We start from the raw sequence: 14,262 nt of genomic DNA on the forward strand, positions 1-14,262 counted from the left end.
ACAATAAACATGAATCTCAACAATATTATGCCAAGTGAAAGCAATGCAAGAAGCAAAGAAATACTGCACAACTCATCAATATGACAGACATCACTGGAATAGTTGCATTGGCCAAGGGGGATTGGGAAATGGGGCCTTGACTGGGCAGGGATGAGGGGTTCCTTATCATATTAACATGTATGATAATGCACTACAAGTGTATACTTTAGGTGAATACGTTTGCTGTACATTATATATAGATAACAAAGGTTTTCTGAAAGGAAGCAAACATGACATGGCAACTGAGGATATTCCCTGAGTCTGGACACAAGAGCTGCTCTGACTGGGTCCCAGGGTAGCCTCTCCTAGCTAAGTACATGCCTAGTCTTGAGTCCTTCCTCCTTCCAGGGGTAACAAGAGGGCCTAACCCCAGGTGTAGGGCAGAAGCACACATTGAGCACCACCAAAAGTGAGGGGGAGGTCGCTCTTCTTTCAGGCCTCTGGGCTCTACCTCCTTCACCAGCTCCTTTCCTTCTCCCTAAAGGAGCCACAAAAGCTCTTGGTGGGGAGTTGGGCAGGGGGAGTTGGGGCTCACCCAGACAGAGAGAGAACGGTCCTTGCTGCCAACAGCACAGCAGCAATATGGGCAGCTGGGCTTTGCAGAACTTCCATTCTTCTGCTTTTTTTTGAAGATTTTTGGGTTGAATTTCTAAAGCCAAACAACAAATGTTAAAATAATTAATCAAGCATCAAACATATAGCCCATGCCAAGTATCAGAAATATACCACAATACCAGCCTATCTATGGGAAACCCACACTGACATTCTCCCAGCCCCAAGCACTCAGCATGCTTTACTTCATCTTCATAACTACCTGGGAGGCATTTTGCTGAGGTTGAAATGGAGTTTCAGGGAGGCTAGGAAATGTGGGCCAAGTCACCCGATGAGTAAGTAAGTGGTCAAACAAGGATTTGAAGCTGGCTCTACCAACTCTCCATTTCTGGGCCTGCAGCCAGGCTGACAGCATATGGGAGCTACTGAAACTGGCTCTCTGAATTCCCCTTGGCCTGGGCAAAGGCAGTTCCAGGACCTGGCTTTAGGGACAAATTGTTGACGGAGGGCAACGGGATTATCAGATATCTATTCCATTAATCCCTTCCTTCACTGTAGTTGTTGCTCAGAGTCAAAACTGTCTAGCAGATCCTGATCAACCCTGAATAATCTCACTTGGCCAGGGACAGTGGCTAAGTCATGCTAAAATGTGCACTGGGGACCATCCTCACAATGTAATCTAGGTGCTGCTTTTGGCAAGGTTGGAAGCACACAATGAGTTCCTGCCACATTCCTGGATTGAAAGGGGTGGGAACTCTAGATTCAGAGCGGAATCCCCTAGCCAGGACAACTGAGGAGGAAGGGTGGCTCCCTGGAGACTGATATCAGCTGGCCTGGCCCACAGGGCTTCTAATCCCAGAGGGCAGGCAGGAATGGCCAGTGGTACACAGAGACCAGACAATAGGGCACCTGGAGGTGTACACCCTGGGCTTGAATCTTCAGCTACCCTGAGTTGGCTGAGGGGCCTCAGTACCGCAATCTCAGAGAGCCACTCATCCAGTGCCTATGAGGACCACCTGACAGTCATGTGGAACCACTATGCTAACCTGAAGTGGTGATTTTCTAACATTTTCCTAACAAGGACCTGGTTTCAAAGTCCTACATGGGCTCCAATACAAAAAAAATTAAAGCAGCAATATTTTATTTGTACAAAACATATATATATATTTTAAATCACAGCATATAATATTTATTATCACCATTTTAAAGATTTATTTTAGAGAGAGAGAGAGAGGGAGAGAAAGAGCATGCAAGCCAACATGTAGGGGGAAGGGCAGAGGGAGAGGAAGATAGAGAAATTCCAGTAGACTCCCTGCTGAACGTGGAGTCTGATGCTGGGCTTAATCCCATGACCCATGAGACCATGACCTGAGCTGAAATCACGAGTCAGGTGCTTCACCAATTGAGCTACCCAGGCACCCCTATAATATTTATTGTTAATTTAAACAATGGGAAGGATGAATCCATTTTAAGGAACACAAAAAACTGAGATCAGGAACCCGATGATCTTTTTTTTTTTTTTTAAAGATTTTATTTATTCACAAGAGACACAGAGAGAGAGGCAGAGACATAGACAGAGGGAGAAGAAGGCTCCCTGCAAGGAGCCTGATGCAGAACTCGAATCTAGGACCCCAGGATCGTAACCTGAGCCAAAGGCAAACGCTCAACCATTGAGCCACCCAGGTACCCCTTATCTTTCATTTTTATCAACCTTGGCCCACCAACCTATTTATTTTGCTTTGGTTGCCCAGTGCTGAGAAAATCTTCATTAATGGTAGCCCGTATCTTCTGATACCCTTCACCCTCCATGTCAAGAATGGGCAGGGCAGCTCAGACTCAGGTGATCCACAGTATAGCCTCACAGCTACGACTAACTGCTGCTGGGGTTCAGACACACACACTGTACCTGTGTTCCCTAGAGTCTGGCACTCGTTAGGACCACCATGCTTTTTTTTTTTTTTTTTTCAAGATTTTTACTTACTTATTCATGAGAGACACACAGAGAGAGGCAGAGAAATAGGCTGAGGGAGAAACAGGCTCCTCACAGCCCAATGTGGGACTCAATCCCAGGACCCCAGAATCATGACCTGAGTCAAAGGCAGACGCTCAACCACTGAGCTACCCAGATCACTATGCTTAAGCACCCATGACCTGACCCAAATGTATAAAAAGGCTAGTGTGGAGCTATAATATTTCTAAAGACTGATTTTTGTAATACTCATTAAAACATGTGAGTATGTATTCTGTTTTATAAAATCTGTTTAAAAATTATGAAACATAAATATGAAAAAAAAATGAAACATAAGTAAAATGAAGCATGCAAGCCATAAGAATGTGACATGTGCTGACTCTCAGAGCCCACCACCTCAGTCCCACATGTGATCCAGCCTTGAGACCAGGCCCTACTCAGGTGGAGGCTAAGCATACTCACGACGACAGTCACAGCTTTCCGGTGCCCGACAAAGTCCATGTTGGTCTTCCAGCCCTCCCGTTCAATGATCTGGGCAGTGGGGCCAGAGTTGTTCATGGCGTGGGCAGATACCAGGTAGTGCCCATCCGGTGACCAGCTGAGCCGTAACACATGGGTCGTCCCTCCACACTGAAAGAAACATCTGTACTTGGAGGCAGCTCAAGACCAACTGTGTGACCAAAACTCTGTCCTTAAGAATTAAGCGGACTTCTAATTTAGAAATATATGGTGATGGAGCATGTACACAAGCTTCTGGCTATGCTGACAGCTGTTAACATTCCAATCTCTCCAGATGATCTAATAAAAAAGGCTGTGTCAGATGAGACTGGAAGCTGCAGTATCCTATATTCCTCTATGGATGCTGAGCACAACAGAATGGCATAGACCTGAGGGGACCAGTAGGATAGCCACCTCTTTTAAATTTTTTTTTTTAAATTTTTATTTATTTATGATAGTCACAGAGAGAGAGAGAGAGAGAGGCAGAGACACAGGCAGAGGGAGAAGCAGGCTCCATGCACCAGGAGCCCGATGTGGGACTCGATCCCGGGTCTCCAGGATTGCGCCCTGGGCCGAAGGCAGGCGCCAAACCGCTGAGCCACCCAGGGATCCCCCTAGCCACCTCTTTTAACTGTCAATTCTGTTTGGGCCAAATCTATCTGGCCACTGACCTCTTTCTTTTGCCTAGCACATTAACTCTATCACATTAGGTCTGCAGAGCATTGACTTCAGTGGAGAAAGAGCTCTGTGGACCTCTAGGAGCCTGTCTCTGTAATGTAGCCAGTGGCCATGAGCCACTATGTACTTTCTCTAGCCTGCCTCAACTGAAGTGGTGGTACTAGCAAAGGAGAAGAGCTTCGTAAAGTCCATATAAACCATAATATGCGTAGCAGAAAGGGACTACTCCCCTGACCTGGACTAGGGCTGAAGCAAGGCATCCTTCCACTTTATTATTCCTGCCAAATGAGATGACATGAGCCAGAAAACCAGTCCCCTAAAGCTCAAGGTCAGTCTAGGGGCAGCCTTTAAGACTTAGGAATTAAGATCTTGCCTCATAGCCCCAGAGAAGGACATGACAAGGCACGGACTGAGTGCAGTGACGTATCGGCCTCAACTTCCATCTGGGTCACAGATACAGGCGGTCCAGGCCCACCTGAGGCTGAGGAGTCCCGCCAGCTCCCACTGGGATTCCAAACATTCCTGCCTATCTACCATAGCTGCCCCCAGGAACCCTGCTAGTGGGACCCTGCTGCCTAGTTGCTGGAGCCCTGAGGGGAAGCTCCGGAAGGCATGAGGGCCCATGTCCCCTGTACCAGGCTGCAGCCAATGAGGGCAGTGTTAAGTAGGGTGAATACTATTGCTAATGTGGTGCTGTTGGTTTAGGGAAAACTGCATACATGATTTCCACCTTCCTTCTGCAGCCAGCCCTAACCTGTGGGCAAATGTCTATACCTCCTGCAAAACTTTGCTCACAGCCCTTCCTCTGATGCAATCAGCACTCCTGGGCTGTTTCTGCACATTCTGGAAAACTCCATCACCATATTCATAACAGATGTGAAAGTCTACCTTCACACTAGGCTCTAACCTTTAAGGGAGAGACTTCATCTCAGTCCACTTTCATTTCCTTTATCTAGTACTATCCTTCTCATAGTAGGGACTTAAAAACAAAATCTAACAAATAATGGAGAACTTGAACTCTGATTCCACATGAAACAAGAACGCAAATAAAGGAAAAGGTAGTAAAATACTATACAAGTCACTGTAGTCTGACCTCCAGACATTCTGCACACTGTACTGTTTATACTACCCAAGAAAAGAAGCTGGCTGGCCTGTAAAGTGCAAATCAGTAAGTAAAGCCACAGCACAGTCAGGAAAAATAAAAGATAGGGCCTCCTCCACCTGTGTGGCACAATGGTATGGAGGAATCACCAAGGTTCTTTTCAGTTTTTTCTCACTTCAAAGTTGGACATTTAATACAGTTTGAGAAATGGAAGATTTTCATCATTTGACTCTTGGGCCAGAATGCCCATCCCAGAAAATGCTGACCCATCTGCTCAGGCCTCTAGACTCTGCATTCACCCACAAGGTCTGGACTCCAGCCAACTCCTCTGTCCACAGAAGTCAGGGAGGCTGCTGGACCGAGCTCCTTACCTCATCAAAAGGCTTGGTGATGCTGGTCTCCAACTGCCAGTCTAATGTTCTCCACACCTTTAGGCTGCGGTCATCAGCTTGAGAGGCAATGTATTTACCAACAGGGTCCCAAGTCAACCCCTTTACCAAGCCAGAATGGCCTCTCAGAGTAGCTAGAATTTCTGTGGAGGAAAGGAATAGATTGGAAAAACATTAGCTAGGGGAAAATGACGAGTCTACATAGAAACATGAGCTATGGAAAGGTTGGCCAAGAGAAGGGAACTCAGGAGTCTACCTTGGCCAGCTCCCAACCCTGGGCACAAGCAGAAGAGCCCCCTCTGATCTTCTGTCAAGACAAAAGCAACCTGAAGGAAGAACTGCTTCTGGGAGGTGGACTGTGATTTTCTTTCAGTCACAGCTAATACTGAGCCTGCACAGGTCCTCCAAAGGGCAGGCAAACAGGGATCCAGGCTTGGGCCAGAGCCAAATTCTGCCCCTTTGACTTGTTTGCAGTTGGCAGCTCTGCCAGCGGTTTCAGAACAGAAGGCCATGCCCATCTGGGCTGTAACATCAATATTTCTGATTATGAACCACTCTGGCAGCTCCCTGATAAAGAACAGGGCTGACAGCTCAGGGGGACAGAGCACTGTGCTGAAGGTTCTTTGTAAGTCATCACTGAGAACAAAAGTGTGCAAGACAGCACATCCTAGAGGTCTGCAATCTAAATGCCACCCCAACTCTAAATCTGGCCCTCTGTGACCTGGACAAAAATGCCCCCATACACATAGTAGCATATAAAGAGAGAAAATGACATGGGTTAAGTTCATGGAGGATGCTTTTTAGCCCACGAACAAAATATATTCCAAATACTAACAAGGAATAGAAGTAGCTTAAGAGTTATAAATTGCAGTGAAATGCCAGGTCATGCCATCTGTTATGACTTTAAATACATTAATAAGAAATACCAATCTTTTGCACAACTGGATTTGTTAGCCTTTATCTGCTTAAGGGCTTCAGAGAGGAGATGTTAACTAAGTGGAAGGCCAGAAGCCCAGCAGTGAGGAGGCATGCTTTCAAAGATATATGTGTGTGTAGGGGGGTGCCAGATGCCCAAGAACATGCAACGGTACCCTATCACCTTCATGACAGCGTGGATGTGGCACATACATGCTAGCACTCAGTTACTATTTTTCTTTAACATGTACCTCTTTCAAAACCTTAAACAAGTGTCACTGATTAAGAAAAAAAGAACTGAATTGCTGACAAGACACATGTATCTCCATTCACTGTGAGATACTTATTACCACCAGCCTTAGGAGACCGAGAGCCCACCCTGCTCCAGATGATCAGCCCATTTTTGCCGCCACCCAGTCAGAGGCCCAGACCTGGGAACTTCACAGCATTCCAGATGACGACAGTATTATCCACACTGCACGAGGCCAGCCAGGCATCATGGGGAGACCACGCTACATCCATCACATCTGGAAGACAGAGGGCTGGCAGTGAGTCTCTTAACTGGTGTGCAGACTCAGCAAGGGGGGGGGGGGCACTCGACACTTGTATGCCAGGTGGGCCTGGAGCCCCTAGCATCTGACATTTTAGGAAACTTAACTTCAGATAATCATAACTAGACTGTTTTTTAACCAATCTGCAAAACTACCCCACTAAGGTTTTTGAACTGGTCATGACATTTGAAGCATCTGTGACCTCGCTCATCCCTCCGACAAACAAGGTAACTAGGGGCATAGCTGAGAGTTTGGGGCCAAATAGAAGAACCCTGGCTCTGATACCTGCTGGGTCTGTGGCCTCAGGCTCGCTAAGCATGCTTCTCTGATCCCAGAATGAGCCTTTCTGAGCCCCTTGAGCATTACAGGCACAACACTCAGCAGAATGCTTAGCACACAGCCGAAGTTCAACAGCTGCTGAATAAGCGGGAGGCCATTTTTAGGCCCTTCTCAAGAACTGGACCTCACCTCTAAGACCCCATCAGAGCATCCCTTCCCTAGAGAGCCCCTAAACGCAGTACTCATGTTTACTTCTATGAACAGTTTTCTCATCTGTAAAATGCAGATTAAAAAAAAAAAAAACACCCTATGCTCAGAGTGTTATTATGGGAATTAAATGTGAGAAATTGCTGTAGCATGGTGCCAGGCACACACCAAGGCATCGATAAAGGTCAGCTGTGATGGTGACGATGACTGGGCCCATCTTGCCGTGCAGATGTGATTTTTCTAGCCTCTGTGCCTGGTGCAGTGCTAGGTGTACAGAAGAATGGCGGCGAGGCGAAGAAACAGAAACACAGCAGCAAGTTAATAGCTATCTAGTCCTCTCCCCATAAGATTTTTTGAAAAGGTGTAAGCAAAATACTCAAAACTTCTATTTTTTTTTTCTATTTTTAAAAAATTTTCAGGGACAGCTTGATGAATTTTCTCCACAAGGTACTGCACTTTGTATTTCACACTGCATGCACACTAGGGTGCTGCATTTAGTATCCTCATAGCCTATGTGATCCTGAGGGCTTCGTTTGTTCGGCTGTGCATTCTAGGTCTTTGAAAGCATTCACTACCATAAACAGACCTAATTCAACAATGAACTGTTAACTCGGTCCCAGGTTTTTATGCCAACAAGCACACAGGTGTATGCCACTCTCTACGCCCTGGTTTATTTCCTGTGACTGATATCCCGAAGTGGGGCTCTAGGCAGAGTGCCTGAAGATTTTTCTAAGTCTGGACTCTAACTCTGTAGGCTGCTTTCCCGAAACCTCTAGGACTTCACACTTTTATAAGCAGAATGTTCATTTAAAAATCCTCTTATTAGCTTGAGGGTATGATTTGTTTCCCTTCTAACTTATTAAGTACATTTTGATGTTTAAACTTTGATTAGTAAAAAGTGAAAATTTTTCATGTCTGTCTAAAGTCTTCTTGGACTGTTTTGCCCCTACCTTCTGTCTGTTGGGAACTCTTTTGTTCAGTGGGTCTAACAAACACCAATGTAGTGCCTATAAAAATGAGGAATAAAAACCTCCTCTAGGAGCTTAGAGGCCAGGAGGGGCAGACATATTAACATCAGAATTTCACCATGGTACCTAAGTCTGAGAGCAGAGAAGTGGTCAGCTGGGAATACCAGAAGAGAGATGTGATTTTTCCATCCAATTACCATGGACTACTGATAATACAGACATTAGCTTCAAATTCTATCAGTTTATCTTCCTATCCTATAGGAGATTTATGTAGTAAAATCTCTTATTCTCCTTTGTGACCTCTTTTATTGCCTGTTAACCTTAAAAATATTCCCTCTGCTAGAGGTTTGACGAATATTCAATTGTTTTCTTCTGCTTTAATTATTTAGACTGTTTCTCTCTTTAATATCTAGAATTTATTTCAGTGCATGGTGTATTTAGTGAGGCTCTACATTTCTCTCTCCTCATGTATAAACTGTGTTGGTTGGTTTCAGTCTAGCTCTGTCCTCTTCTGGGTCTTTCTTGAGCATTCTCTAATGAGGCTTCCATCCAACTTCACCAACATGAACAGCACTTAGCTAAGGCCATGGGAGGCCTCCATATCAAGTCCAGTGATCAATATCCTCAGTCCTCACCTGACCTCAAAGCAACATGTAATGGGCTGCTCAATTGCTTCTCCCTCAAACATTCTTCCACTATCTAACTGGCCTCCTCCTCTCCATCACAGCCTTTTTCACTGGTTCCTCATCACCCCCAAAGCCCAGCCTAGATCTACCCTTGGTCTCCAGTCCCACATATACTTCTCCCCTGTACTCCACTCTCACATATCAAAATGCTTATGCAGCAGGGCCACTTATACCTCTGCTAGGCAATGTAAACGTGCCCCAAAGCCAATTCCTAAATATTTCCTTCAGCAAACATTTCTGTCCCACCCACATACCTTCCATCAGGTGATGGTAACTGTATCCTTGACACCCTCCACACCAGTTTCCAGGAAGCTGTCCTGATTCCTTTGCTTGTCTCACACCCTACATACCATCCCCACTGCTCCTCCTGACTTCCACTGCTGCCTATAGTCCATGCAGCTGCTACAGGCCTCCTTACTCCTCTGCTCAAAACTCTGAGCCTTCCCATCTCACTCAAAGACCCCTTCACAGTGGCCTAGAAGGCCTGCCCCTGCTTCCCTCCCTGTTCATTCCCCATGTCCTAGCCTCAGGTGGTTCTCTGAACATATCAAGCACACATCCACATTCCAAGGCTGCTGTCCTGGCTATTCCCTTGGCCTGGAAAACTCTTTCAATGTGCACACCGTTGTCCTCTAACCTCAATGTGGTCTTCCCTTGGGTCACCTTCTCAGGTAGGCCTCCCGGAGAATGACATCTTATTTTGCTCCATAGCACTTATTTTCTAGTTTCTGATGTGACTAGTTGTCTGTTTCTAAGAATGTGAACTCCCTGAGAGTAGAAAAGCACCCAGAACATATCAGGTTCTCAATAAATATTTGTTAAATAAACTTGGGGGAAAAAAGCATCTTTATTTTATTCAGTCTTTCCATTTATGAAGTGCCCATTTTATCTCTCTCAAAAAAGGTTGTGGTTTAATTCTTACAGATCTCATACATTTCTTGGTAAGAGCATTCCGAGTATTTACAATTTTTTCTTCCGGCTGTGTAAGAGTTCTCTTTGTAGCATCAGATATTCTAATTCACTATTACTAGTGAAAGATGAATAATTAAAAATTTTCCTATATGAGATCAATTCAACAACTAATTTTTATTAGTTCTAGGTGCTTTTCAACACTTTTTTAAGTTCTAACAACTGTGAACTTAATGTTTTGCCATTAGTTTGAAAGACATAGGACTTTTTTCATGTTAAGGAAATAACTTCCTATGTCCACTTAAAAATATTTTTTTTATTGGGGTATCCCTGGGTGGTGCAGCAGTTTAGCGCCTGCCTTTGGCCCAGGGCGTGATCCTGGAGACCCGGGATCGAATCCCACGTCGGGCTCCTGGTGCATGGAGCCTGCTTCTCCCTCTGCCTATGTCTCTGCCTCTCTCTCTCTCTCTCTGTGTGACTATCATAAATGAATAAAAATTAAAATATATATATATATTTTTTTATTGGGATGCCTGGATGGCTCAGCAATTGAGCATCTGCCTTTGGCTCAGGGCGTGATCCTGAAGTCCCGGGATCGGGTCCCACATCGGGCTTCCTGCATGGAGCCTGCTTCTCCCTCTGCCTAGTCTCTGCCTCTCATGAATAAATAAACAAAAAATCTTTAAAAAATATTTTTATTAAAAATTGATGATGAATGATCTAATATCCCTTTCAGAACACCTCCTAAGATGACTGTTTTTTTTTTGTTTTTTTTTTTTTAAAGGATGCTCCATGCCCAACTTGGGGCTTGAACTCATGATCCTGAGATTAAGAGTCATATGCTCTACTGACTGAGCCAACTAGGAGCCACAAGGGTGTTTTCTTATTTAACCTTCTAGTATGCTGTTATAGTAACAGATTCCCTTTACACAAAACTCTCACTTTTATATAAATCATGTTTAGTCAAAATGAATTACTGTTTTTAAAAGTTATCAAAATCACGAGCATACGTTTTTTAATTTTTCATATTCATCTATGTTTTTACTATTTGTTTTTTAGGTTTTGGGAACCCGGGGTGACAGCTTCCTTTGAAGAATAAATATTTCTACATTCTGGAATAATTTTTCTTAAAAGCTTGAAACAATACATTAACAAATCAAAAAGTAATTTTGAAAAGGAAGCATTTCTGATTATTTCAATTTTTTCACTGGTTATTTAAGTTTTCTTAACCTTATGCTGTCAATTCTGAAAATTCCTATTTTCTAGAAAACTGTATTTCTTTTAGCATTTTTTTTAGTTTAATAAACATTATGCTATACTCTGATAATTTTTTTCCCTCTGGGTTAAATGTTTTTCTAGATCCTTTACGTCTAATTTCACCTAGGTTTTTTTTATCCCCTCCCCATTAAATATGCCAACTTTGCTTTCAAAGACCCAGTGCTTTCTATTTATTTCTGCTTTCTCACTGATGTTTCTTCTTAAAGAGTTCTGCTCACAGCTGCTATCAGGACCACCAAACAAGGAGTGGGTGTTTCTGCTGAAAGTAGGCAACTCGACTTGCCTGGTAAAGGAGAGCCCTGGGATGGTGGGCCTGGAGAGAAGTTGAGGTTTGGCTCAGTCCAAGTCTCAGGTTAAGGAACCCATCAAGAGCCTCATGGAAGCCCCACCTTACATTTAAACACCTGCATGGATACTTTCTCCAAGTTCCAGAGGAGTCCAATTAGACTCGTGAGGTTAAATTACACATTTTTATGGTTATCAACAATTATACAATGCTACTCTGTCAGCTTTTAAAAATGTGGAATTAGGGGCAGCCTAGGTGGCTCAGCAGTTTAGCGCCGCCTTCAGCCCAGGGTGTGATCCTGGAGACCCAGGCTACCTGCATGGAGCCTGCTTCTCCCTCTGCCTATGTCTCTCTGCCTCTCTCTCTCTCTCTGTCTCTTACGAATGAATAAATAAAATCTTAAAAAAAAAATGTGGAATTAAGCTATGGTCACCAAGAGATGGGTTTGTTCACCTTTAAATTGTCTATGGAGTATCTGTAGAACATAATACTGTTAGTGGATTACAACCGATGCCTTTCAAACCACTCCCTCTTGCCCTATCTTCTCCCAGAGCTCCAGGCTCAATTCCAATGATCTTGTGACATTCTTCACTGCCCCTACTCCCAAAACTCAGCATCCCACGCTGAACTGTTGTCCACTCTTGTAAGCCCACTATCATTATGGTCTGAAAGGGGACACCCCTGGCTATGCAGGCACCAGCTAGGAATCTCTCTCATCTCTCCCCTGCTATGTCCTAACAATTTCCCAAGTCAGTCTCTCCCCTCCAAACCAATTATCCCAGACCCGGTTCAGGCTTTTGTAGTTTCCATCTGAACCACTGAAACAAGCTCATTTTCTACAACTGTGTCAGATTGATCTCCCTCTTACACCTCAAAGGTTTTAAAGCCTCCCTATCTCTTCCACAATAAAGGTCACCTTCATTAACAGGGAACATAAGCCTTCAATGATCTGGCCCTTGACACTCAGCCAGCCCCACTCTGTTGCAGCTTCCTGCCTTGTACGCAAAGATTCAACTGTGGTGAAACCATGCACACCAGGCCTTTCTGGCTTCTGCTATCCCCCTGTCTGGAAAATGCTTCAGGCCATTCTTGGGCACTAGACCACAGGCTTTTCTGAGGTACAGTCACTCTGGCATCCCTGGCATGAGTGTATAGCACATGGCTTTTGACTGCTATTAACTGACCTTCCTTCTCTTCAGTCCAAATCTGCAAAATGTGTCCTTTTTCATTCCAAGTTTATTAAACACTTTGCAAATATACTCAAGGTCAAGGGGGTCATTGGGCCCCTTTTCATGTGTGCTAGTTTCTGTGGAATAAACAAAGTGTGCTTACGGACTTAGTGATCCACTGATGAAGGTATTGATTCAGTTCACCAGGATAAACAACAGAATGTGGGGATTTCTACATTGAAGATATAAACATATACCCCATGAAGGCAGGAGTGGGGGCACTGAATGTAGCTGGAGGCAGGCAGTGGAGACAGTGACTTGCAAAGACCCTGAAGGACAGGCATGGTGTGACCAATGGTGATGGGGAGGGACGGCCCAGACACAAGGCTGTTTTAAGGACCAAAACAGTCCACAGGGGCCATGGAGGTACTGCTGCTGACCTCAGACAGCTGCCAGGGCCGCCCACCCCAACAGGCAGCCCCACTCACCGCCTGAGTGACTCCGGAGGATAGAGACACATCGCCACTGCTCCACATTGGCAAGCTTACCACTGGAGCCAAACACGGTGCTGGGGCCGATGTACCTGTGTGAAAGAGGAGTCAGAAAGGCACTCCAAGCATGCTCTAGGCACTGCACAGAGATACTCACTGCAGCGCGGCTTATCATGGCAGAGAGAACAAAGCAAAATCAGGCAATGGCTGGAAAGCATCAAATTGCTGAACAACAGGGGCTGATTAAGTAAGTCATGTTCCATGCACTTGATGAAATACTACATAGCCATCACAAATCTTGTGGTAAAAGACTATCTACTGCATGGGGAAATGTTCACCATATATAATTAAGTGAAAGAAGCAGGCCACAGGACATCTTATACAATATGATAGATATCATTATGTAAATAAATAAATAAATAAAATACATGTAACATGGATATCATCTATGCATGGAAAACGGATCAGAAAGACAGACATGAAAAATACCAAAATATTAGCCATGGCTTTCTTTGGATGGTGATTTTTATACATTTCTTCAGATTTCCAAACTATACACTAAATATGTTATTTATGTTGACTAAAACAGCAAAATCAGTGACAGTCTTTTTAAAGCCCTCTTGCAAAGCATTGAAAGCACAGGTACTAGCTCTTGCTGTGCAAGCAGCCTGGGGGTTCCCCATGGAGGTAGCACTGACACAACTGATGCACAGAGCCTCTGTTAACACAATTTGCTCCTATAGAACTCTTTATGAACTCCCAGAAAGAGCTCACTAGTGAGCCAAAGGAGACGGCGCACCTCTGTTCTCATGGCCATGGCAACAGGGTCACTCTGGTTAAGCAGTGAAGTAGAGTCTGATTTCCTAGTCTGACTGGCCCCCAGAGTCACTTAGTGAGCTGATTATGGAGTAGAGTCCCAGGACCCACCCTGAGAGACTCTAAGTTTATACAAAAAGTTTTCTAGGTGATGATTAGTTCATTATGGGTACAGAGCAGGCACTTTCAAGGGGGATCCTTAGAGTCCTAGGGTGTGGCTGACAGAATGAAGTGAATGGCAAAGAGGATGGGCTCCCGATCCCCTCCCCCCAGATTCCATCAGAGCACTTTGACTTTTACCTATGTTGTATGTTGGGAAATTTCATTTGAAAAGCAAAACAAACAAAGCTACCAATGTCAGCAATGGAAACTATTAGCATTCCTCTTCAGGTGGAAACCCTGCAGCCCCGTGAGGGGGCGAATGAGCAGGTCTCCAGGCAGGTGGGTGGCCTCCCGAAGCCTTAGTCAGGCCCTAGCTGC

The 14,262-nt window shown here is 44.7% G+C and overlaps 1 protein-coding gene across 4 annotated transcripts in view; it reads right to left on the reverse strand.

Moving 5' to 3' along the window:
• Nucleotides 1-14,262, reverse strand: part of HIRA (histone cell cycle regulator) — an 88,186-nt gene that overhangs the window by 51,301 nt on the left and 22,623 nt on the right. For all 4 annotated transcript variants that reach the window (XM_072723473.1, XM_072723474.1, XM_072723476.1 and 1 more), the window contains exons 5-9: nucleotides 12,964-13,058; nucleotides 6,574-6,669; nucleotides 5,210-5,370; nucleotides 3,023-3,190; nucleotides 575-688 (exon numbers count right to left, since the gene is read on the reverse strand). In XM_072723473.1, the coding sequence (XP_072579574.1) occupies nucleotides 575-688; nucleotides 3,023-3,190; nucleotides 5,210-5,370; nucleotides 6,574-6,669; nucleotides 12,964-13,058 (634 nt within the window). The remainder of the gene's footprint in view (nucleotides 1-574; nucleotides 689-3,022; nucleotides 3,191-5,209; nucleotides 5,371-6,573; nucleotides 6,670-12,963; nucleotides 13,059-14,262) is intronic.

The sequence above is a fragment of the Vulpes vulpes genome, chromosome 10, assembly GCF_048418805.1.
Source record: "Vulpes vulpes isolate BD-2025 chromosome 10, VulVul3, whole genome shotgun sequence".
NCBI lineage: Eukaryota > Metazoa > Chordata > Mammalia > Carnivora > Canidae > Vulpes > Vulpes vulpes.